Source organism: Lepidothrix coronata, unplaced genomic scaffold, assembly GCF_001604755.1.
Source record: "Lepidothrix coronata isolate B3197 unplaced genomic scaffold, Lepidothrix_coronata-1.0 Scaffold40, whole genome shotgun sequence".
Classification (NCBI taxonomy): Eukaryota; Metazoa; Chordata; class Aves; order Passeriformes; family Pipridae; genus Lepidothrix; species Lepidothrix coronata.
In genome coordinates, this window is record NW_016690220.1 from 2,138,995 (window position 1) to 2,165,788 (window position 26,794).

Consider the following 26,794-nt stretch of genomic DNA (forward strand, 5'->3'; position numbering starts at 1 on the left):
GCAACTAATTTCTGGTGAAAACTCCAGATTCTGAATGGTAACTTTGAATTCCTAATGATTCAAAAGCAGTGCTCCCCACCGGTTCCTTTCTGGAGTGTTTTGAAGCACGGTGTCTGTCTGCAGGTCTTAGGGATGCTGAGACTCAGGACTACAAGCTGTCTGGTTTTGTTCCCTCTCTGCCTTGTCCTGGGCTACTTCAGTCCTTCCCATGGCCGACTCCTTGTTCCCATGTCTTATATCTGGAGTCCTTTTTTTTCTGGGTGGCAGTGGCTGGAGCAGAGAGAACACACTAGGATGGGGAGGAACAGCAAGAAGGAAAGTCTGGTGCTGCCTTTGCTGCTCCAAGGGGAGGCATGTAAAGCGCATGGGGATGCACATGTATAGTGCAGATGCTTGTAGGAGGAATGAAGGGATGACGTGTGCTCAGCTCAGGCAGAAACTATAGATGACTGTCAAACTACAACAAGCCTTCTGAACACACACAAACTGAACTTTTTTTTCAGAAGCTCCCAACATAGCCAAATTTGTACATATTTTCTTTAAAGGAAATTGAAGAGAGATTTTATGTATGTTTGTCAGACAACGTATGATCCCTGGTACTTGCAGAACACCCTCTGTAAATCAAGTATTTAATACCTTTTTAGTAGTCTTCTAACAACTCTTCATGTTTGAGAATTAACCTTTTTTTCCCTGAAGAAAAGATTGAGGCAGAAAAGCAAATTTTATGGCCACCGCGATCTTGTTTCAACCTCATGTGTAACTGGACCATCAGACATTCTTCAACAAATTTCTCACCACACAGGTCCAATAGTTTTCTTTAGAAAAAATTCTTGATGAAAAAAAAACCCAGTGAGGGAGAGTTCTCTACAATCTTGGATAAATTATTTTGATAGTTATCCTCATTTATTTGTAACTTGAATTTAATTAACCGCAAATTCAGTAAATTGGATCTTGCTAGAAATGTTTGTTTCTTGTCACGAAATGTTTGTTTCTTACGTAATGTAGTTACTTATTGTGCGGAAGTTCTCTGTTGCTGTTCTTCACGATAACCCAAACAGTTGGAGCTCCTGGACACTGAGTACAGGGCTTGTTTTCACAACCTTTAATCATTCTTCGCTCCAGTTTTTAAGTGGGGCTGCTTCAACTAGAAACAGTACTGCGTGCTATTTGCAAAGATATACCCAAAACTGTTATCATATTTTCTCCTAAAACATGATCATTCATTAGAAGCAGAAAACTTGGCAGAAACATGCTAATCACTATTAATTTAGTGACAGCAGGCAGATAGATTTCTGTCCTGTTGATGAGCCATCGTGAGTGGAAGTCTTTTTCCAGAGCTGCTCTTCTCAAGGTAGAAACATATAATCCTGCAAAAAGTCAAGCCACACTCCAGCCCCATCCCCTTCTTACTTTGCAGGTGAAACTGTGCTGTGGTGTGCAGTGCGGTAGGGATGACAACATGACCTCCTCACTCCCAGGCTGCCTCTTCAAAACCTGTGTGGCTTTGAAGCTGTGGTCTACACGGCCCTTTTTTGTACTTCAGGCATTGAATGCATTGTATGTGATCACATTCGGGCAGGAAATGATTCACAAAATTTAGTGAAAGGAGAGAGATTATTAGACAATGTAATTTGAGCTCCTATAGCTACCAAAGCTACCAAATATTCTTATTTTTCCCGAGTATGCCTGCGTTCAGTTCAACTGCTTCTATTTAATTTATGCATAACTTCTGTTAGGATAAAGTGCAAATTACAAAAAGATATCTAACCATGGCTTCAAGACAACAGTTTCCATTAAATCCTTTGTACCTCATCCCAGAGCTTAAATGCTCATAATATTACTGATTAATGCTTTATTTATTATTTGGATGTATCTGGCTTCAGCTTCACTTTCTAAGTGCTTGCTCTGTTTCAGGTTAAAATAATTCAGTGGTCATATCTTCACCTGAAAGTACTTTGCTCTACTCAAGTCACCTAAATCTTTTTTCTATGCAAGGCAATTTCTTCAGTCTGCAAGTATTTATTTTAGCTTCTTTATTCACCCTTTCCAATTTCTAGCATTATTTGAAAACACTTATATGGGAACTGTACGCACTGTTCCAGCATCGGTCTCATCATATCTGTGAACAGAGGTAAAATCACTTCACTCAGGTCAGCAACTGCATTAGCTGCCTGTGCAGCAGATCCTCCCTGGCAGCTCAGGCTATGGATTGTATTCATTTTTCACTTTGATCCCTAATTCTTTTCAAGAATCATTCGCATTTCAGGATGCAGTCCCTATCCAGTAGCAATGACTTTCATTCCCTATTGTGAGATGCAAGTGTTTGCACTTTTTTTAATCTATCACTTGACAGATTATATACTCATTGAAACTGTGCATTGCAATACTTCATTGTGGCTTTTAAAAGCAGAATGTTATGCTGCCAACTTAAATTACTTACTAATACAAGTGAATTCCTATGTCAGCTAGAGGTGATAACCTCTCAGTGAGCTAGTTTCACTCCAAAAAGCATGATATTCCATAGAATTCTGCTAAGTGATGTCATTCATTTTTCTTATCAACTTTTCTGGTATTTTGCTTGAGATGGATGTCAGTCTTGCCATCCAGTAGTTAGCTGGATAGTTATTAATTTTGCCTTCTCTGAAGATTATCATATAGCAGCTGTCTTTCAGTCCTTTGGTTTTCTCCAGCGTTCAGAGATTAATAGTGACTTAATGTCAGCAGTGATTAGAAGCATCTGACAGAAGTGAATGATCATGGCCCACATCTGCCCTTTCCTCCTCCTGAAGCTCCTCAAGCTTGTAAGCCCCCTTTCCTGCTGCTGGAGTGGTGGGAGGTTGCTGCTTTGGGTTCTTCTTCATCCTGCCTCAAACACATGGAGACAATGTGAGAACTCGCAAGTGTTAAAGGGAGAAAGAGAATGAAAAGAGCACAATTGTTCTGAGCAGCTGAGTGCCGTCCACCNACATGTGAGACCAGTGGGATGGCAGGGGAAGGAGCCCCCCGCCTCCTCCAGTGGTGGAGATGGGCTGTTCTGTCCTACTGGTGGAGAGCAGAGCTCACAGGTGATTAGAAAAGGTGTCCAGGTAGGACAGTGAATACATGCTCTTCTCCAGTTTATAAAATATATGTTTTCTTGGTTTATGGATCTGTGCAGCTCAGCAAATTCAAGTGCTGTTTTCAGATGTATCTTTAGGACCATTTGCCATGAACCTTCTGACTTTGTTCCCATATGTGCGTCCTCAGACTCATTTTAACTGCATGCTACTACTGGCGTTAGTGGTGGTGACAGAAGCACCTCTTGAGTGTATGTGTATCTAGGATGTTGGTGTTCAGTAGCTGGGGCAGTGCTTTGTACCATGTTGCTGTGGTAACCCCTTGTCCTAATTCTGTAGAAAGTTCCTGTTGAAAGCCTGAAGAGTGCATGGTTTGTTCTTGTTTGATGGGAGTTCATGATTCTCCTTTGTTTCAGAGACTAGAAGAAAATCTATTGATTTATCTTCTTACCTTTTATGTAGTTCTAACATAGAGCCATCTCCACCTAATAAGAACTGTACACATTTTTTAGAATTATTTTCTTTATAATATTCTTCTAAAAAGCACACTAGCTTTTGTCTTTAGTGATGCAACTTGTGAATTTTCCTTTGGGCCTTTATCTTTCCTAACCAGCATTTTGCACATCATAAATTCTAGCTCATATTGTTTGCTATTTATTTCCTGGTTTTCAGTTTGAATACTGAGGTCTTTGTATTTATTTCTATTCGCTGTCATATATTAATAAACTCACCCAGAATGGAGTTTAAAACTAAGTGGCCCTTTTGGGAAATCAAATGAACTCTTAATTTTCAGTTTTCAGTTGAATTATGCTTTCCAAGCCTTTCCCCTCCTTTTAATTTTGCTCATAAAGGCAAGAGAAGGGAAGTCTAGCATGTGACACTGTTTTGAAACAAGAACTATGATTCATAGACTGATATTATGGACAGGAAGGACTCAGAACACGAAAGTATTACAATATTGTGTTGCGTTTGTGTGGCAAGGTTTTGGTAGTGGGGGTCTACACAGGTGGCTTTTGTGAGAAGCTTCCAGAAGCTTTCCCCATGTCTGACAGGTCCAAGACAGACCTAGTGCTGGCCAAGGCCCAGCCCATCAGCAACAATGGCAGCATCTCTGGGATAACTTATTTAAGAAGGGGGAAAAAAACAGCACAGCTGCAACAGCAGTCAGAGAGGAACAAGAATATGTGAGAGCAACGGCCCTGCAGACACCAAGATCGGTGAAGAAGGAGGGACAGGAGATGTTCCAGGTGCTGGGGCAGAGATTCCCCTGCAGCTGATGTTGGAGACCATGGTGAGGCAGGCTGTGCCCCTGCAGCCTACAGAGGACCCCACTCTGGAGGAGGTGAAGGAGGCTGTGACACCACGGGAAGCCTTCACTGGAGCTGGCTTATAACAGGACCTCTGGAGCGAGGAGCCCACACTGGAGCAGATTTGTTGGCAGGACTTGTGATCCTGCAGAGGACCCATATTGGAGCAGCCTGTTCCTGAAGGACTGTGTCCCATGGGAGGGACTCATGCTGGAGCAGTCCATGGAGAACTGCAGCCCATGGGAAGGACTCATGCTGGAGAAGTTCATGGGAGGAAGAAGGCAGAGACAGAGTGTGATGAAGTGACCACAACCCCCACTCCCACCCCACCCTCTGCCACTGCGGAGGGAGGAGGTAGAGAAGATAGGGAATGAAGTTGAGCCCAGGAAGAAGGGAAGGGTGGGGGGAATGTATTTTTGAGATTTGGGTTTATTTGTCATTACTCTGCTCTGATTTGGTTGGTAAGAAACTAAACTAATTTCCCCAAGGTGAGTCTGTTTTGCCCATGAAGGTAACTGGTGAGTGATCTCTACCTGTCCTGATCTCAACCCACAAGCCTTCTGTTATATTTTCTCTCCTTTGTGCTGCTGAGGAGGGAAGTGATAGAGTGGTTTTGGTGGGTACCTCACATCCAGACAGTTTCAATCCACCAAAAATAAAAAGAAAATACCTTTAATGTAAGGTCTCACAAGGAACAGAAGCAATTCTTTTGGCATCTTCACACCATTTTAGCTTCCCACTGAAGTAAGAAATCCATGAGGGTAGATGCAATCTTAAAAATTGTCAGACTATTGGGAAAAAAAAGAGCTAGCAGATTAGACTAGCAAAGTCCATGGGATAAAACTTTCTTAACCTGGAACAATATTTATTGCACTGTATCATATCTGTCATTGACTTCAAACAGGAGGTTCACCAATCTGATGTCACATGAAATCATTTCAGTAATAGTGAAAAAAGTAGTTTTGTTTATTTCTGGAAGAACTTTATCCCTGATACTGCACCAATTGGAGAATGACTGGTGTTTCCACCATAAGCTACAACTGAGAGAAGGCAAGTTGTCTGATCTCTGTATTATGCATCATTTCACAATGAATTCTCAAGGAAAGAACCATTAACAGCTGTGGTTAGTTGTGTAATGGAGTAAAAATGGAACGTAGATTTAAATGATTTTGACGTAGTAACCTGATAGCTATTTGTTGACACAATAATTGATTTTCTAGATGAGGGAAATACAGTAGACCTTAGCTATCTCAATTTAGAGAAGGACGCTGTGCTGCTAACGACTAGTAATGAATAGAAGGGTTGGGGGAAGGAACTGGGTGAACAGCCTGTGCTGAAAGGAAAACAACTGATCAGGAGGGAAACTAACAGCAGAGTTCATCAACTATCAGTTTGGAGACAGTTGCACTTTCACTAAGACATTTCATATTAAACCAGATGTGTACCTATCAACTTCATTTCACAGAACGTTCTGAGTTAGAAGGGACCCACAAAGATCGAGTCCAACTTTTAAGTGAATGGGCCGTACAGGGATCAAACCCATGACCTTGGTGCTATTAGCACCATGCTCTGACCAGCTAAGCCAATCTCAAGGTCTGTTGCCTGTGCCATCAACACAAAAGTGGACGCAATTCTCACACAGCAAAAAATAAAATGGAGATTAATTGTACGATTGGGATGGCTAGGCACCCGAGCCCATTTCCTCCTTAAACTATGCATTTATTTGTTGGAAATTATACATGAAGATGGACTGTATATTAGATGACTACAGGGTGACTGTGAGCCATGAATTTGGTAATGGCTATGGAAAAGGAAAATGTAGGCGCACAAATATCAAGTGAGATAATTCCCATAAAGAATAAGTGATTTGTCAATTACTCTCCCTCTATATATATATGTATATGCATGTATGAAAAACTTTTAGATTTAACTTAATATACTGTGCATGGTCCTGTTTATCCATGTTTTAGACAGATTGACTGAAATGAGAAAACAAAGACTCCTAAGATGATAGAAAGAATAATGAGTTTGTAACATGAGAGGGAAATAAAACAGTTTTCGTTGTCCCAGAATAGAAAAACGAAGGCTGACTGAAGATATGACTGATATTTAAAACTATGCCAATGAGTAAACACAATGGAGGAGGAAGAGCTGTTTAAACTAAAAGACAATGTTGGCAGAAGAACAAATGGGCATAAAATGACCATGAACAAATTTAAGCTGGAAGACGAAAGGTTTCTAGGTATTAGAAAGCTGCCCTTCAATGAAAAAGAAGGCTCTTCTAAACAGTTTTTAAATCAAGTTCAGTAAGTTTATGATTTGCATTACATGATAGATCTGTCTTCAGCAGCATGGGATTGATTCAGTGACATAAAAGATCCCCTTAATTTTACATCTCACACAAAGCAGCAATTACTCTTGAGATATCTTGAGATACACTAACCTCTCCGGTAGCCCGAACCCACTGTTGAACAGCACTCAGCACGACTAAAATATTCTTTCAGACAGAAAATCAAGAGACTTCAATATTCAGCTAATCTCCAGAAGATTTAAACAGACAATGCAAAGACTTGTTTCTGAGCTTGCCATGTCTCTAAGGCTAGCATGCTCAAATAGATCAATAATAAGGCTAACTTTTGTCTGAAAACTGTCACCTCCGTCAGCACTGCCTTGGGTCCTAGTGCTAACCACAATAGTGTGTGTCACATCTTGAGCTGCCGACAGATATATTTCCAGTCTTTAAAAGTGAGGATCTGAGAACCTGGAAAAATGCTGATTTGAATAATTGCATCCTACTGCTTACAGTGTCAGTAACGGAGAGAAAATCCCAGTGTATTTTAAAAGCTGTGAAATTGTCCCTGCAGATGACGGGTAGTATTAATCATTCTTATTTTTTTAGCTGAATTTAAAAATGAGCCTGGAAGGGAAAAAAAGTTTGGACATCCAGTAAGCAGGATGTATTTTATACCCATTTTATATCATGCGTAGTATGCTTAATTTGAAAAAATGAAAATCGAATATAAACATCAATATTCTAATATTATTAGGGTAGGAAATTGGAATTAGCCTTAAGCTTCTATCTTAACTAATGCCACCATGCTTCTTAGTGTTGTTGAATGTCACACTCAAGGAATAAACATTTTCCTTGGTTGAACTTTCATGGTCCAGTAATTTTGTCCACCATTATGAAACACATTCCCAAATCTTCATTCGCGAAGCCTAGCCATGATGATGAAACACAGAAACCTCTAAACTAAGAAACTTATTCCTTTTGTTTTTCAGTGTCAGAACAATGATTCCTCCAGGGGAATGCCTATACGCTGGGAGAAAAAGGAGGAAACCCATTCAGAAACAGTTAAGTATCATATTCATCGGGGGCATCTCCCTGCAAATGTTTGTGCTAGAAATGAGGTAGAGGAAGGGTTCCCTTCCTCCTATGGTCTGCTGATGCAGGATAGACCTAATCTTATTCTCTCCAGTGAGAAACCCTTGCCTGGGAGGCTGGCTCTTCATCATTAGGACTGTCTCCAGAAAAGATGCCAAGCATGGGTCCAACCATCCTCACCCATCAGTGGGAATGCCAAGAGGAGGCCAGTGTTGGTTATGGTGTGTACTGCAGTGCACTGCAGAACACACTGCTGTGAGGAGTGCAGAGGGAGTGCTTTTTCACAGGCAGAAGATACTGGTGGACTAAATGTCAGCTGGGCAATGGGCTGGAGAGGTGGCTGCTACCTTTGTGCTTCTATGCTCCCTGCAGCCTGTTCGAGGAGTTTTCTGAGAAGCAGTGTGTCAAGTGGCACCAGTGTGGTGGTACTGCGCTCCCCCCTTCCCTTTTCCTTGGCTTAGCCTTGCTTGGGGCATCGCTAAGTCCAAAATGTGTGAGCCCAGAAAGTGGGTCAGTTCAGCCAACTGAAAGAGCAGACTGGTGATTCACTTTTTGCATAAAGAACACATAATTTTCAAACCACTATTTACTATGGGATCACTTTCATGAGAAAAAAATGGGAGAGAGAAATTGCATGTGTGAAGGCAAAGCAGAAGAAGAAAAAAATGCAATGGGAATTTGTTACTACAAGATGCTTGAAATGGGAGGGGAAAAAACGTTGCTATCGCTCAAATGTAAAATGATTTCCAGATGCCATAAACCACTCTGTGAAATGAAGCTTTTAGTATAATCATCCCACATCTTCTGTGTTACACTTGGTTCTATGATTATAAAACACACGATTTTACTGTGTTACAATTATGAACTGGCGCTGGTGGCCTTCACAGACAATTTAAGGATGAGAAGGTAACTAAAATAGATTTCCCTATTTTCAGTTGTTCAGAACTTCTAAAAATAACCCACTTGGCTTAAAATTGTATATATTGGTCTAGAGTCAAAGAGGAGTTTCTCTGAATGTTTTAGTGACATCTGTTGATATTGTTTGAATTTTGGGCAGTATTTACTCATGAACCACTTCTTCCAAATTAAAAAAAATATTTCTTTTATTGCAAAATATATCATAGGTGACAATTTCAATAGATAAAGATAATGACATAAGGAAAGAATTCTTCCTACAAAAATCCTGAGTGTTGAATCCAAAATGTATGTAAGATTTCTGCACTACTCTTAAATATGGATGTGGATATTTAATTTTATAACAACTGCATGAAGTGTGGAACCACTTCAGTACATGAAATTACCTCTGTGAAAACTGTTTATGGATCATTACTTTTGTAAGGAAGGAAAGTTGCAGTTGCTTTGATAAACATTCAGATTTATGTTTGGAGTTTACATGCTAGCTAGAACTTCTCTTGAAGATGACTTCTAGATAAGTGCAATGACTAAGAAAACTAACTGCTAACAAATGACAGAAATGACCTCATTAGCCTTTTTTGAAGTTCTGACTTCAATAAACTGAGAAGCAAATTCTCACTCACTTTGACAGAACCAAGTTTCTGTCTTGGGAACCACTGCAAGTAATGCTACCTTGAAAATAGCTTTGCTATGACATTGCAGTGCAGGTACCTGAGCATGAGCTTTTGATTAAGAAACATGGTTTTGGTTAAAACAAAGGAAAATATTTGGATTATTAGAGTACTGAGCTCCCACACTGGAAACAGCAGTCTATTTTCTGTGGTTAGTTACCACTTGCTGAGGATGATTTCTCAGTTCCTAGCAACACTGGTCTCTTCCTCAAACCTTATCTGTTTGTGGGCTTAGTCTCTGGTAAGCCTTTCCTGTGCTTATTCCCTCATTCAGGGACTTATTTTCATCTAAAGAGGCTCTGAATGCCCCAGACAGACTGGTAGACAGAGCTCCTTTTGCAGTCTATGTCCTTCAGTCCTACTGGTTTTAATAACATCTCAGGACTCCAAGATATCCTTACTGTTATGCTGCCTTGAGTTGCTGAGAACACAGCTGCGCTGGGCAGGACACGTCTCAAGGATGAAGGACCACCGCCTCCCTAAGATCCTGCTTTATGGTGAACTTGCCACTGGCTGCCGCAAGAGAGGAGCCCCGAAGAGGAGATACAAGGACTCCCTGAAACAACATCTCAGCCTTGGCCATACTGATCAACATAACTGATCTACTCTGGCCTCCAATCGGGAGGCCTGGAGACACACCATCTATAATGCTGCTGATGCTTTTGAGAAAGCACGCAGGATCTCCCTTGAGGAGAAAAGACAACGCAGAAAGAATCGTGTCTTGCTGATACCACCTAAGGAGTCTTTCTGCTGTGCCTTTTGCAACCAGACGTGTCTATCTCGTATTGGCCTTTTTAGCCACCAGTGCACTTGTAACAAACGTGGGTAGAGCCCTCCTCAAATCTTCAATCACGAAGCCTAGCCATGATTATGAGAAGAGTAGATGAAGCCTATTAATTGAGCAGCATATTTAACCATGGTTTTGATTCATGTCGTACCATCTTTGTTACAGCTTTTTTTCTCCTGTTTGATTTCATAGCACAGCACATTCTCCTCAGCCTTGTTCTACTTACCCCCTGTCATTCTAATAATGAATCAAAGTAGATATAGCCACCTGCTTTGGGATGAGTATTGTTCAGTTGTAAAACCTAATTTTTCACAGGAACAAAAGTGGATGGATATTCTTTGGCCAGTCTTAGTGATGATTCCTCTCTTTTTAACATGAATAATCTCTAGAATTTAACTGTCTCTTAACACAGGAATAAGTGAGCTCAGGTGCCTCAGTCTGAGCAGGATACTTGGATCTTAGTAGGGATCCATGGATGAGTCCTTTCAAAGGTCAGGATTTAAAAGACAGAGATGCAGCTCTCCCTTCTGTAGAACAAGTGGGATGTTTATATTTACCCATACACAGTGCATCCCAGGAGGCTGACTCTCTAACTCTACATCAACTTTTTGTGATCAATCTAGGTGGTGATCCTGCAGCTGGTTTTTAATCCAGGATATCACAGAATGATATTGTTCATTATGTTCATTAATATTTTTCAGGCACAGGAATTCTATTCTGAGGTAGTTTTACAGAACAGTGATGAAAATGTATGAAGAGGTTCCACGAGAGAATGCAGAGACCCACAAGACTCGGGCAGAATGTGTGGAAAATTTGTTTTACTGAGAGGAACTAAAATGTTTCTCTTCTCTAGACAGGACTAGCAGAACTATCTTCATTAGGTTGCCATTCTTCAGACAATACCTCAGGTTCAAGTTCTACTTTTACACATGCAAATAAATTAAAAAACCCTAACTGTTTTCCTTTTGTCCCAGAAAACTTCCAAATGAGCCCCATTAGATGTGGTCTACACTAAGGAATTTTGGCTTTTATGGACACAGTTCAAACACCTGGAGCTCAGACTGATTGAAAAATTTTCCATAAGATATGCCTTTCAGCCAGACAGCCGGCATTTTGACTAAAGGAAACATTCTCTACCAAGTGTTTATTTCCTGTGGAAATCTAACATTTTACTGGTAATTCAAGCATCTGGAAATTAAAGAGATCTTGTGTTTTAACCTCAAGCTAAAATCACTGTGCTGAAATTAGTACTTAGAAATGCTAAGGCAATGCTTCAGGACAGTTCCCATTTGGGAAACTCAACCACTTCTTCATCTCAAACTCTGGCATCTTATGAAACCCTCTTCCTCCACAAAACCTTTCTTGTGATATTTTATGGCTCTTTAAAGGCAAGCTATAGCTGCCTAAGCTCTGAGTGTATCTATAACTGGTCCATACTGCCCACTTCAGTCAGAACCATACCTGTGACAGGGTAAACAGAGACTTTGGGAGGTGCAGCTTTCTCCAGCTTCCTAGTTCTCATTTTAAGGTCCTCTGTGGCATAACCCTTCCTCTTACTTGGTATCACACTATTCCACCTCTCATCTGCTCTGCCAGTGTGGCATCTTCTTGACCATTAGTTCTGTCTTTCCTTGCTGTGAAGAGGCAGAAGAGATAGAAGGAGGCAAAGGGCTCCCTTTCCCTCAAACAGCTTTCTCTCATTCAATCCTTTTGGTTCGTAGGAGATGGTGACCACCTGCACATATACAGCTGGCACTGTATACAGCTCGTATACAGTGCACATATACAGCTCACCTGCACATATACAGCTCAGCTCTGCCAGCATTTCTATGCAATGTACAAAAGCACAGCTCAGTGGCTGTGGGTGCTGGTCACTATGTTCATGATCACCATCTTGCTGTTACTTTGCATTTAGCCTATCTGCTGCATTTCCTGGTCTCTCTCTTCCCTTTCCTTTCTTACTAAAACCATGCTGTCTCAGTAAATGGTTAGATTTTTCTCATTTCAGATAATCTGCAGGTTTAACACTTAGTCATACTTAAAAAACTTAATGAGACCGAACTTTTCATTAACAGGGCAGGGCTCCCGCAGAGGGTAGGGAGCAGCAGACAGAGCTGCAGTTGCAGGAAATTCCTCTGCAAGCTCACCAAACTGGTTTACACTAGTGGCGGTCTGTGTGTCATGGGCACACTGAATCATTAATGCGCAAATGGCTCAATGCCTCATGTACCACCGAAACAGAAAATGTCCTCTGCACCAGCTGCCGCGCTCAGCTCCCACCACACGGGGACTGGTAATGTGCGTTCTGTGCAGGTACAAGTACTTGTTACTGCAGGGCAGAATTTAGGCGGTTTAACAATGCAAGGAAGGGAAAGCCAGCTTTGTTTTTTTAATTACATGTGCTACTCTACTGCAGTAGTGTATGGAAAGCAGAGTAAATGAGATATCAGAGTGAGTGCTACATCTCTGTTTACAGTTTTACAATCCTGAGTTTAACACAAACACAACAAGCACCATCTACTTTCAGCCCAAAATAAAGGCCAGAATTTCCATTTGCCTCAAAGCAGCCCACTGAAAAAAGTCCCTGCTTGTCCCTTTCTGTTTATGGCTAGCTAAGCTAAGCTAGCCTTTGCATGGAACTCACTGGCATTGTTTTAAATTGCATCCACTTGGCACCTAATTACAATTTACATCAAACCCCTGTTTGTTTGGATTCACTCCCTTACTGAATCATTTCCTTGAGTTTTCAGGAAGACTTTGTCCTGAACTTTCTCCCGTGGTCTTTTTACACCATTCCCTGCAGCCTCCAGAAAACTGTTTCTTTCAGGCAGTACAAAGGCAGCCCACCTAATTGCCTCAAACCATTCCTCTCTGGCATAAAGCAGTCACTATTTTATGCGATCAGTAGGCTTAGACAACTCCTATTTCTGTCTCATGTTACTCTTGAAGATTTTTACCTTTAGAACTCATCAGTTTAATTTTCCTTATTAAAATTAATTTTTTCTGTCCTAAATTGTTTCCTTACTTCAGCTGGTTTGTCAGACATAAAGACCAATTAGCAAAAACTTATGTGCTTTAGTTTCTGCTCAGCTGTAGACTATTTTCCCACAATATTACTGCTCTCGCAGGTCAGACATCATTCTGGTGTCATAGGATGGCTGAGCTTCAGGGTATACCACAAAAAATAGTTAGCTTAGAAAAAGTAAAAAAAAGTATTCATTCTTTGTTGATTACTTTATTTGTTGCAAATTTGCTCTCTAGTGGTGAAAAGTTGTTCACTGATCCAAATCAATGAAGTCTTCTCCATATCTTTGAAAGCAACTCATTAAGTTATTGAAGAGCCACATTTCAGTATTGGCAATTTTGAATGAAAAACCAGAAATTAGATATATATTCACTGACATCTACCTCAGATATTTTTTTTCATTCACTCTGTCCATTGATGCTGTCCTCTTAAAATGAAGTGAGGCTCTCAAAAGTAGTAATGAATTTTTCGTAACTAATTTACTTTAAGAGGTTTTCAATTAGCAGTAATCACACATACAAAACATTGATTTTTGTTTTACTAATTGCACGATTTTTTAATAAGCATGATTTTTTAGGATCTCAGTTATGATAAATTAATACTTCTATAATTTAACACATTAACCACTTTGTGAAATACTAATGCTCAAAATGAAAATTATGATTGAAGAATGCAGTAAACGTGTGAAGCATGGAAATGCAGTAGTAAAGTGCAACAAATAATTAGTTTTACTCTCATACTCCACTGGAGTGCCAGCTAGCTACATAACATTATGATCCTTGGCTTTATTGAGGTGAAAGTGGAAACTGTTAGCACAACCATATTTTTCTTGCCTACCATTTCCAACACTTAAGTATTTTTCCATCCTTCCCTCCCTGATTTTTCTCTCAATGTCTCTTATTCAGGAGAAGGTACCTCAGGAGGAACACATCACTGTGCTACAATAAGAACTTGAACAAGGGCATTACCAGAGTGGAGGTCCAGCTGACAGAGCCCAAAGTTCCTGGGACATGCCAGGTCAACTATAGGAGGCTGCTGCACTCCCTCTGAGATCATAGATCAGTGAAGTTTATAGCTCCATTGTCCTGTGGCATTTGGCTACTGCTGGGTCCAGCAATAGCTGTCTACTGAAAGGAACCACCTTCTCAAATTTCTGTTCAGGTCTTGTTTAATAGATAAGTCTGTGCTTCAGCACCTAGCACCTCTCACTGTTATGCTGGAAATAATATTCCCATTTCTGTTTGCAAGTGCACCAGCTTTTCCTCTTCTCCCTCTTGAGAACAATATATTACATGTTCTGTGAGAATATCAGCAGACACTCCAAAATTGAGGTTCCTCATTTGTGATGTATTTCATCTTAATGAATTTTCACAACAGCTTTTCTAAGTTATCTAGTACTGTACATTGCATGAGAGGAACACAAAATGGGGATGAATTAGGAGTGCTTGGCCTAGAAAGCTGAGTAACATAGGTCTTTATGTTTTGCAAGGAATATCAATGTTCTTAAGAGAGAAACCAAATTCTTATCTCTGTTATTTCTGCTGTAGGAAGGTAAATGTGAGAATGTACACAGGATTTTAGAGCCTGATGAAAGAACAGCTCTTTACCTTGCCTCCCACACTTTTTAAAATCATGTCTAAAGATCGGTTCTTTTTCTTAATTATCTACGACCCACAGGTTAACTTTGAGTCATTACATGGAGGGAACTAAGATGCTTTGGATGAATACAGTGGGGTATTGAATAGGTTCATGCATTAGTAATTTTCTTCTGCTGGTCTGCCCCTTATTTGTACAACATAGAAGAGAAATTGTTTTTCTGGTATTGACTAGAACAGTAAGATAGTACCCACTCTCCTAAGGTCAGAGGGTCCTGAGCAAGAGATACCATGTGTTTTTCACTGGGCAGATGTGAGAAGAGAATCCAGTGTCCATGTCTTTGCACCATGGCAAATGCAGAATAGTAAATCTCTTTTTGGCAGGAGACAGAAACTTTAAAGATTTCCATAGAAGCTAAGTGAAGTATTCCTGCTATCAACTAATTGCATACAACATCTCAGTCTCTGGTTGTACTACCTGGAAGTAAAATGGGTAATCGAAAATGTATTCTCCATCACAGAAGGCCTGCAGTCGGGAATGAAAAATCGAATCCTTCGAAGAGACACAGGGACCGTCTGAATGCGGAACTGGACCATCTGGCCAGCCTCCTGCCTTTTCCACCTGACATTGTATCAAAGCTGGACAAACTTTCCGTCTTGCGCCTTAGTGTCAGCTATCTCCGAGTCAAAAGTTTCTTTCAAGGTAGGTTTCCTTAAGATATCAACGTCCCATTAAAAGCATCTCTTTAATTTGTTGTTGCTTTGTACTAAGCCTGAGTAAAAGTGACAAGCAGTATTATATTGATAAAGACATGGAAAAAATCTGTAGTTGAATTTATTCTGTAGTTGAATTTATTTTGTGCATGGGATATTGCACTGAAAGTTTCATGCATTTTTTCCTATGCTGTTTCTGTGTTTTTCATGAAATAATGGGATAACGCCCATCTTTTCTTGGTAGGCTTTAGGAAATGGGAAAACACAATTTTAAAATCACTAAATTGGCAAAGAAGCTTGGCATAGATGTAATACCTGTAGATACTTTGAACTCCCTATCTGAAGCTGTTAATGACGCATTTTCAAAATGCCTGTTTAAGTATGATGTGAAAGTCAAGCAACGACTGTATTGCCTGTGTTTGCTGTGTGCCAGAAGGAGATGGGCTTGCTTGAAAAGCCAAAACGATCACCATCTTTTAGGATAAGAGAGGTTCAAAGTTTAAAGTGTTGATTAAAGCTGTACGAGGCTATGCTTTGTTTTTGTAGCTGTCTGGCACACGATACAATGAAAGCCAAATGTGAATTTTCAGATGCACATAAAAAGAATTCTTCCAAATTTGAAGACAGTTTGAGTTTCTTCTGTTGCTGAAGAGTTCACAAGAGTAAAATCCAGATTAGGGATTTAACCATGAAAATCGTCTCTAGAGTTGTTTTTTAGAACAGAAAAAAAAGTCCATTTGAAGGAGTATAGTTGACCAAAACTTATAGGTGGACTGCAGAGGTAAACAGAAGTATTTTTTTAATGGACGTTATTTTTCCTTTACTACTCTTTGCTACATCTTCCTTATTATGCACAGTGTATATATATTTTTTGGCTTTGCCTGGAGAATAGTATCTATTAGTTGGTTTCTTGCTTTTAAAATATATTTTAGTATAAAAGAAATGCCAGGTTGAAGAGACTTTGGCAGGCTGCAGGGTATTTTACAAGCTGACAACATTGCAGGACCTGACATTGATAGCAGGAGCCTCCCATGTCAACTGTGGTAGTTGGTTGTCCAACCTCCAGCATCCTGCAGTTTACAGAGTGCCTCTCTTTGCCTTTGAGCACATACTTGAGTATTATGGTCCCTTCCTCTGAGCTTTACTTTTGGTTTCTTTCAGATTCACAAGCAATAATATCTGCCTTTACTACTCTTCTGTCAGAGTTTCTCAAATCCATTGTCTCCTTTTTTTAAAGGGATGAGATAAAAGGAAAACAAGCAAAGCCAGACTTCATTATGCTGCAATGTTGCATGTTCAATGTTTTGTGAGATTTCATTTAATTTAATCCCCAAATTACCTAACTGAACACATCGTTTGTGTTCCCTTCATTCTTATTTTTAAATGTTTACATCATGAGACTAAGGTTACAGTTAGCATTGTTTATAGTAAAGGAAGGAAACTACACGCCATTTTAAGACGAGAGCAGGCTGGAGCTTCGGATGGGTGAAGTGGAGAAGAGGTGAGCTGTGGAAACAGAGCTGCATGAGGAAGGGTTGCTAATGTTTGGGTAAGGGCAGAAGCTGCCATATCCTTCGTGGGCATCACGATCTTTCTTGTAGTTGTGGAGAAATACAGCAAAATCTGTTTTTTTAAGCAAAAACTTAGGTAGAAAGCCACCTAAAAAAGCAAACAAAAAATATCCACCCCAGCGTTTCCATCTTTGTTGTGATGAAAGAGGATAGAAGAGCAAAAATTGTTTGTTTGTGGCTTTTTAAATCAAAGGATGGCACTAAACTGGGAGCTGTTATAAACGCTGAGGCCAGAGAACAGACCAGTGCCATACAGAGATGTTATAAAATTGGTTAAAAAAACATTTCTGGAAAAATAGCCTAGTAAATCTGCACTAATTCACTCAGGGAAAATTAATACAAAGGAACTGGTATTCAATAGAAATTAGAAACCTAGAAAAGAGAACATAAAAACAATAATCGAAGTGGGACAGTGGTCAGCAAATTGTTCCATGCCTGTAATATGATATGTTGACATAAACAAGAAAACCAAGTGTGGATTTTGGTCTGTTTGCCCAGAGGCAGCATGTCACTACACAGGAAGGTTATAATCCCTCTCTGCATGAGACCAGCATGACTCCATCTGGAATAGAGCTTTCTGATGTGGGCATCTCCTGGTCACAAGGGCATTAGTACATATTAAGGGGTTTGGGATAAACACAAGCAAGACTATAAAGTTGGATGGACAAAGAAAAAAAAGAGTAAAATTAGCTCAAATGTGTACAATTTATATTCTTTGGCTGTTTCTCTTCATAGGAGAGAAAGACGAGAAGGGAAGGAATTGCTTAAGATATTTTAGAGTGACACAATGGAGGACCCAAGGAATGATGATGCCCAAGATGAAATTTGACTTGAATATCAAGCAAAACATATCTGTAGTGAGTTCTTTTTGGCTATCTGATATTCCTAAAATGGATACAGTGGAGATTCAGGACAATTAAAATGCATAATCTTCTGTGATACGCAGTAATGTGCATCTTTTGTTTAAAAAACTATTATCTGAGTTTTGAGGAAGTTAAGTGTAAATTTCAGGTTTTAAAATGTGCTTTTAAGAATATTGATTGTAATTTTTTAGAAAATACAAGTAGTGCTATTTGACACATAAATTCATATGTTACGTTGCAGATTCAACCTGTAATGGTTCAGCAATTCCTGTGACAATTATAATTACCTTCAACAGTCCCAGCGGTTTTTAGACACACTTATTACTTCCACTAGGTGTCCTTTCAGTAGCTAATCTGCAGTAGTTAGTGTGCAGCACAAACATATTTATAAAGAATAATAGCCAACTGGAGAGCATGGCGTGACCACACCATATTGACTTCAAGTATGAAAATCGTTTTGCAGATAATGAGGTATTAGGGGATGGAGAATATGTTTGTCATTTATTCCCTTTTTAGTGACCATTATATGTTAGTACCTTGAAGCATACGGCCAGTTCATCTTAGTTAAATTGTTTAAGCAAAGGGCTGGTTCCTTTCCAAAATTTAGATCTGGTTGTTGAGACCGATATTCCAAGGATTTATTTTAAGTTGTTGTGGTTGATTCCCTCCCTCATTCTTAGAAATGTTCTCCTTTTGGTTCAGAATAATTCTTCTGTCTACTTGTTTTAGGGTCTTCATATGTCTGTTATCAGTTGGCAGAGGCTCTATTAATAGTCCCGCTCCCTCCAAGCTATATGCATTTAGTCATTTTGCATTTTCCTGATAAGCACTTAAAAAGGGCTTGCAGCAATAACCTTCCAATCTCACCAGATCTCTTGTATAAAGCAGCGTGGGTCTGAATTAGTGCTTAGACTGAGAGACACCAACTGCTACAGGAAAATATGATGGTCATTTGATCCTGACAAAGACTTGCCTTGGGTGGGGCTCCTGTGAGAGTGGAGTGGTGTCTGTGACCACTTGAGTTTGCTGGGCCTCTCTCTGGGACATATTCCATCTTCGTTAATTGTAGTCTGTCTTCCTTTACCACTCTCAACAATACATCCTTTATTACCTCTTATTTATCCGTTTTTCCATTGGTGGAAAAATGTTGATCTTGTTCCACTTCTAAACCAACTCTCTTTTGTTGGTCATTTAAATTGTTACCTTCTAGTATAGGTAATTATTTTGTAAACAAATGTCAAAAGAATAGCACCATGTTCTTTTAGTGTCTCAGACCCTTTCTGAGAGAGAGTGCTAACTCAGTTTCACAGTACCTGTAAAGAAACCAGTCATGACAATTTAGATAGGCCAACACAATTACAACCAGGGCTGTAAAACTCCTCATTTTTCAGTTCTTAGTGTAAGTAACCTTGTGTCAGTACGCCACTCAAATTGTCCTTCAACATATCCTACATTAATGTTAAACCTTTTAGCCATAAGCATTCCTGATAAATGATAGCTGCTGTTGTTGACTACAGTCTTAGACAGCAAATGTAGAGACCTTGATACGGATCAATTTTTTGATTATTCAGAAAGCGGGAGTATTTTAAATCCTTCACTACATAATTTATATAAACCATAATTTTATTCAATAGCTTGTTATTTTTCCCATCTGGACATTTTTTGCATGCACAAATGTGTATTTATACACACATACACATATGCAAACACAAAGACACGCATGCATATACGAAAACAGTGTCATCCCAACAAAAATTTCCTTCAGAGAACCGCTTTGAACCTCTGTATTTATTTCAGACTTCAGTGTCTTCTCTGTATTTACTTACTTCCAGACTTCATTTGATTTTGAAAGTTAAAAATCTGATAGATTTATGGATGACTAAATAAGGAATGTAGGGATTCACAGCTGAACTCTGGGAATAAATATATTAAAAGTTTCTGTAAGTCTTATATTTAAACTGTAATCTAGATCTTTGCAAAAGTAGTGACAGTCAAACATAGAGACATGTTGTTTGACCTGTCATAGACGGAAGTTATATATGGATTTAAACTGAATTTTAGAAACAAAGTAGAGTTGTAGAAAAATGTTTACAAATGTTAGTTCATCTGCTTCCACCTAGAATTCAAAATTTTAGGAAACAGGCTTGCAATGGACTTTCCTGAGCAAAGAATGAGTTATGCCTAAACCTGAGTGTCCTTGCCTAAGGCTCTTGTAAATCTGCAACATGAGTGATTCCGCACCTTCCTTGGCAATCCCTAACATCCAAGCTGGAGCCGTCCTGCTTCAGTTTAAGCCCTTCTTCTGTAGAAGAAAAATTTTGTTTCCTTTTCTTGTGGCACCTCTGCTTTTTCAGCTTTTACAGCCATGAAGTTGTCCCATGTTTCCTTCACTGTTTATTTCTTCAGACAAAACAGGCCTGCCTTTTTTTTTTTTAACAAGAGCTATATTTTCTTTATCATTTTTGCTCAGCTTTTGTCTTTTTTTCAAGATTGCTCTAGCTTATGTGCAATACATCCTTCCATTTTGCAGCAAATAACTGATAACTTCTCTCATAGTATGGTTTCTGAACTAAAATTAGTCCCCCTTTTCAGTTTACTTATGAAGATGTTGTGAGACAGTATCAATAGCCTTTTAAAGTTAAGAAGACCTATAATAGCTATTCTTCTCATCCACCGTCCAGTTGTAAAAGGTAATTAATTTAGTTTTACATGACAACATATCCTTGACAGACCTGTTGATATTTTTCGATATTTTTCTTCAAGACTTTTCTAGGGATTGAAGCTCAGCGAGGTAGTCCCAATATCCTTTGGTTTCCTCTTCCAATGCTTTCTGAAGATAAGCTCCATGTTTATCCTCTTTTAGTCTTTCAGAATCTCCTCTTAATATCATGATTTCTCGTAGAGGAATAGGTAATGCTTCAGTGCAGTCTCAGAATACACCAAAATGAGTCTCACCAAACGCAACTAAACTCATGCAAGCACCTGAGATGCAGCCTTGTTCCAGGTATTTTGTCAGTATGTATCTGATCCTAGCTGATGGAAGCAAAAAGAGTCAATAAACACTAAACTTTTTTGTTGTCATCATCTGTAGCTTCCCCTCTGCTGAGAAGCAGAAAACTCTTTGCCCAACCTTGTATGGTTAAAGGACTTCCAGCACGCTTTTTATAACTTTCCCTTTCTTGCTACATCTGACTTTATGCATTGGCTTTTCTGTTTCTCTTCTTATACATTTGTGCTTTATTTTACTATTTTTTTTAAAAGATTTTCTGTGAGCTTCCAGTCATTGAAGATTTTGTTAAGTTGGTCTGTTCTTATATTTCCCATTCTTCACTGCCCCTGAGATAGTTTACACTTATGTCCTACATATTGGTTTGTTGAAGGAACATCCAGGTCCTATTTCCCTTAGATATCTCTCCTCTGTGATTTTTCCAGGTGTACTGAAGTCTCCCTTCTGGAGGCTCTCTTCAGCTTGCTGTGCCTTGGATTGCTGCTGCTGTAAGAACCATCAGTTCCAGGACTTCATGGAAGCTGCCCTTCCTCCTCCTAACCTGTTTTCCCCCTCCAATTAAATTTTTTTTAATATACTTATTTTTTTTTAATTTTTGGCAGGATAGCACATGCTATGTGGTTTCTGTCTTTCTCTGATTTAGCATTTATGTTAGTGGGTCATTTCCTTTTACCCACTTATGTGTTTGGTGTGATCCAATTCCCATCAATGTTTATCTTCAATGGAAATTGAATTTTTCCCTTTTAAGAAGAAAGCAAAAAAGGATTCCTTCCAGCTGGCCTGATTTTTAGTATCCTCAATTACTTGCAGTCTGTTTCAGCTTTTTTCTCCTCCTATACTGTCCAAGGCTGTTGCTCTCCTAGGTCAATAGCATGCTACTATGACTGAGATTCTTTATGCACTCATTAAACCCTTTAGGCTCTTATTTGTTGTAGTATTTGAATATTCAGTGCTGCAGTTCCCCCCGCAGACCTGTTTCTATTGTGACATGCATGACTTTTTGTAAGGAAACAAAAAGTGATCTTGCTTTCAGTGCATAATCTGCACCATAACACCATTTAACACTGCTGTGTAAGTGCTGCTTACCTGAAGCAAAGCTACTGCTCTGAGGATCCAAGATTCCACTGCAGTGCATGTACTGGAGTTCTCGGGCATCCTTTTTTACCCCACTGTCTCTTTCTAGCAATTCTGTTTTTCCAGAGCTTTCTTTTCAAACTCTCAGATGAAGTGTTTTGTTTTTCTTTTTTCTGGATTGATAAGTTCTGCTTCTTTAGTATAAATATGGTTTTTAGATTTTACTTTACTTAAGCATGGAAAATTTTTCCACAACAAGATTCAACTGATTCTGAAACTAAATTCATATGGTTGAGTTTATTACTACAATTATGGCCTATACAGAATACATTTCCAAGGGAAAATTTCTTCTTTCATTTATTAGCTAGTTTAAGTAGCCTGGAGCTTTCCCTTAAATTTAGAACCGTAAGCTTAGTGAATCCCATATTCACAGAAGGGTTGAAATTGGAAGACATCTCTGGAGGTCACCTGATCCAATCCCCCTGCTCAAGCAGGGCCACTGAGAACCAGTTTCCCAGGACCATGTCCAAATGGCTTTTGAATATCTCCAAGGGTGAAGAGTTCGAAACCTCCCTGGGTAACTTGGTCACCCTCACAGTGAAAATGTTTCCTGATGTTCAGAGAGAACCTCCTGTGCTTCAGCTTGTGACCATTTACTCTGGTCCTGTCACTGAACACTTCTGAAAAGATTCTGGCTGTTCTTTGCATCCTTTTCTTAGGTATTTATATACACTGAAGAGATCCCTCCTGAGCTTTCCCTTCTCCAGCTGAACAGTTACAGCTCTCTCAACCTTTTCTCATAGGGGAGATGCTCTAGTCTCTTCATGTCCTTTCATTGGACTTTCTCTAAGTACTTTGTAAAGGGTATATTTAGAACAGATACAGAAAAAATAAAATAATAAAAGATCTGAAATATCAATAAATATTATAAGAGGCTATGTTAAGAACAGGATAAATCACCTAAATCAACAACTTCCTTGATTCTATCTCTTTGTTCCCAACAATCTTTTCTTTGTATATTGATTTGACTTATATATTGATTTCCATTATGTAAATAATTAGATGCTTTCAGATTATCCTCAAGCCTCTAGTTTTTGATGAAACCTGTACTTTGATTTACAAATCTAGGATTTCCATTGTGTTTTTTTGCTTAGTTAGGGTTGAAGCAGATACCTTGAGCCAAGAAGTCCCCAGCATATTTGAATATTTTAACAATTACAAGTTTGTTTTTTAAAGACATCTTCTACTGATTTAGAGCACTCCCAGTCCTCTCCTCCGAAACTGAATGCCTGAATGATTTCTTTCTTGGAAGAGAAAGGACTTCTTTTTTTTGAAAACATACAAAAAGTCTTTAGCATATGTATTGCTCTAGTTCACAGTCGTAACTTATTAGATTGTCTCTAAGCATTCAGGTTGATTAGGTTTCTTAGGACAGCATATTGAATGGCTTGTACTGAGAAGAAACATTCATGGTCAGAGTGGGTAACAGGTGAGGTTATTCCTATGAATGTATTGAACCAACATATTCAAAGTACCACAACATTCAGAGTGTTTCGGCCAAAAAGGGACTGTTCATGGAAGAAATATTTTCCACTCTCTACTGCTCTCTAGTTTTATCATTTTCATAGCAATATAGCAACTGAAAGAAGTGTTCTGCTGTGTAAGTGGTACATAAGCAAATCATTGAAGGAAGACTTACTGTCTGTGAGTCATTATCTAATTAATACTAAAATACTACATCAGTGAAATTTTAGTAGAAATGTCAAGACTTTAAGCAGGATAGCTGCATTTATTCATCCCTGAGATCTGGCAGGACTCATTTCTGGAAAAACAGCTGCACATTGACTCTCGCCCATGTAACCCATTTTCAAGCAGTGGATTATTTTAACTAGAGTTTTAAATACATTTAATAGCCAGAGACACCATTTGGTTGGGACTTAGTGCTTATACTAATGGTTCATTATTTTATTTTTGCCTTGTTTCCCAGGAACACCATTAATTTCATGTAACAAATGACTGAGGCTGTTTTGTACTACAAATCCTCTTGGATAACCTGGAGGTCTCTCTGACACTGGGAGACCTTTGGTGACTCTTAGAGGAGAACTGTATCTCCTCTTTGTGCCTTGTTGTAGGAGGGTGGACCTCCTTGTGCAAACAAGATGGATTTTGTAGGAGGAGTGTTAATCTACAAGCAGAATTTACTTCAGAATAAATCTATATTCAGGAAGAACAAGGCAGCTTTTAAATTGCTTGAATTCCTGTCAACTTTGAAGATCAAGGGAACCTGTTAGTGCATCACTATGTTCAGTGTCACATTCTGAGACTGGGTCTAAATTCCATACCTATTGTTTTTAAGTAATGGCAAGTGAAGGATCTTAGTTATAAATAAGTTTCAGATATTTTCTCTCCTTGGGTACTCGTGTCATGTGCTGTGAGTTGTTTATATTTCCAGAGCTCACAAGCTCAGAGCTGTCAGGCTGAGTCAGTCATCTACATGAGGAGGGCTGGACTACACAGATTTTGTGCTGTCTTTGGGAAGCACACCATCATCAGGGTTCTTCTTGCAGAATTTCTCCTTTCAATTCTGGACCTTTATTTTATACAACTTTTCTATTGCTGGATGCCATTCAAACGAACATCCCTGTAGGTTTCAATGTTTCTCCTGATGTTATTAAGACTGATTAGAAAACCAGGGAGCTGGAAATGACCAATGACACAAGGGGAATCTTTGACTGTTAGATTTCTCCAAAGGGCATTTGGCACTGGAAGAGTTCCACTGTTTCAGCCAGAACCAGACACATGGTCAGAGATGCACATGATGCCTGGTTTTATAGGTATTCCCACAAACCACAGCTGCTATATTGCTCCAGTGTTAGGGGAAGTCCCCAAAATACTTTGAACCATAAAGTGTGGATCTTCATCTTCCTACATCTTGCTTAGTCATCTTTAACCACTCTGATTTAGTAGGCTTTTGTGCTCAGTACATATGGTTATGTCACACTGTACATTTCACGTAGCATTGATGTAAATGGATGCAGGCATGTGGCAAGGAAAAACCTGGGTCCTTCTAATCCAGGAGACTGGTATGCACAGTTTTTTGTATTTAGTGATTTTCACCTTGCTTGTGCACTGTGCTTGCTTAATCCTTCCTCCACAGCTAAGACCCTCCTTGGCCCAGCCTGGTATCAGCTGTTGAAATACCCTCATAGTCCCCTATGGATCACATTCTATTATCCTACGCACTATGTGAACGGACTTTCATTGATTTAATTTTGTTGAGTTAAATTGTATTTGGATGTTTGAGACTGAGAAAAAACTTAGTATTAAGATTAGCTAAACTGTAACCGATGTTTTCCTTGGATATGAAAACAAGACTTGTTTTCATTACAGGAAAAATGGCATTTTTACTCCAGAAACTGCTAGCAATTGCAGTGACCGTAGATGATACTAGCAATAGTTTTGTCCTAATCACTGCTGTAGTGGATGGGAGGTAGGAAAGCATTCCCCCAGGCGTGAACTTTGGCTTGGTTTACACTTGTTCTCAGCTTCATGAGCGATTACCATCTCTGAGAGGAAGCGTGTATCTTTACTGTCAAGAAAATGATTTACTTTGTTTCTTATTTTAAACACAGATACATTTTAAAGGAAAGACAATACCTCTTATCCATCAGAACAGGGAATTTATCTTGGCACATCATAATTTCAAAGGACTTTGAAGACAAAGAAGACAAATAGTTTTAGGCTAGAGAACAGTGTGGGAGATTGTCCTACTAGCTTTTCTTCCCACTTGGCTACTGCCTGACTTTTGGGTTACAGCACATAGTAAAGCTCTGCAGAAAACTCTGAAACAAAAAGGATCAAAAAACCTCAGAATCATTTGGATTGGAAAAGACGTCCAAGATCATCAAATCTATCCTTTGACTGATCACCACCTTTTGAACCGGACAGTGGCAGTAAGTGCCACATCCAGTCATTTCTTGAACACCTCCAGGGCCGATGACTCTACCACCTCCCTAGGCAGTCTGTTTTAAAGCTTAAAAACCCTTTCCACAAAGAAATTCTTCCTAATGTCCAACATGAATCTCACTAGGTGCAGCTTAAGACTGCATCCTCTTGTCCTGTCACTAATTGCCTGGGAAAAGAGGCCAATACCCACCTGGCTACAACCTTCTTTCAGGTAGTTGTACAGAATGATAAGGTTCCCCCTGAACCTCTTCCTCTAAAGGCTAAACACCCCCAGTTCCCTCAGCCACTCCTCACAGGACTTGTGCTCCAGACCCTTCACCAGCTCTGTTGCCCTTCTCTGGACACACTCCAGCACCTCAATGTCTTTCTTATCCTGAGGGTTAAGGACACAGGATTCAAGGTGCAGCCTCACTAGTGCTGACCACAGGGGGACAATCACTGCCCTGGTCCTGCTGGCCACACTGTTTCTGCTACAGGTCAGGATGCCATTGGCTTTCTTGTCCACCTGGACACACTGGTGCCTCATGTTCAGCCAGCTGTCAAACAGCATTCCCGTGTCCTTTTCCACTGGATCGCTTTCTAGCCACTCTTTCCCCAGCCTGCAGCATTGCATTGGGGTTGTTTTGACCCAAGTGCAGGACCTGGTTCTTATTGAACCTTATCATTGGCCTCAGCCCACTATGATCCAGCCTGTCCAGATTCCTCTGTAGAGCCTTCCTATTCCCCACACAATTTAGTGTCATCTGCAAACTTACAGAGGGTGCACTCAATCCCCTCCTTCAGATCATCAGTAAAGATATTAAACAGGACTGAGGTATTAAACAGGATGGGTCCTGCAGCAAGAAGCAGAGTGGTTAT

The 26,794-nt window shown here is 39.6% G+C and overlaps 1 protein-coding gene across 1 annotated transcript in view; it reads left to right on the forward strand.

The window, feature by feature from the left end:
• The first annotated feature begins 7,652 nt into the window (after positions 1-7,652).
• Positions 7,653-26,794, forward strand: part of AHRR (aryl-hydrocarbon receptor repressor) — a 65,832-nt gene continuing 46,690 nt past the window's right edge. Inside the window, exons 1-2 of the mRNA XM_017813173.1 lie at positions 7,653-7,717; positions 15,263-15,444. Coding sequence (XP_017668662.1) covers positions 7,656-7,717; positions 15,263-15,444 — 244 coding nt within the window. The 5' untranslated portion in view covers positions 7,653-7,655. The remainder of the gene's footprint in view (positions 7,718-15,262; positions 15,445-26,794) is intronic.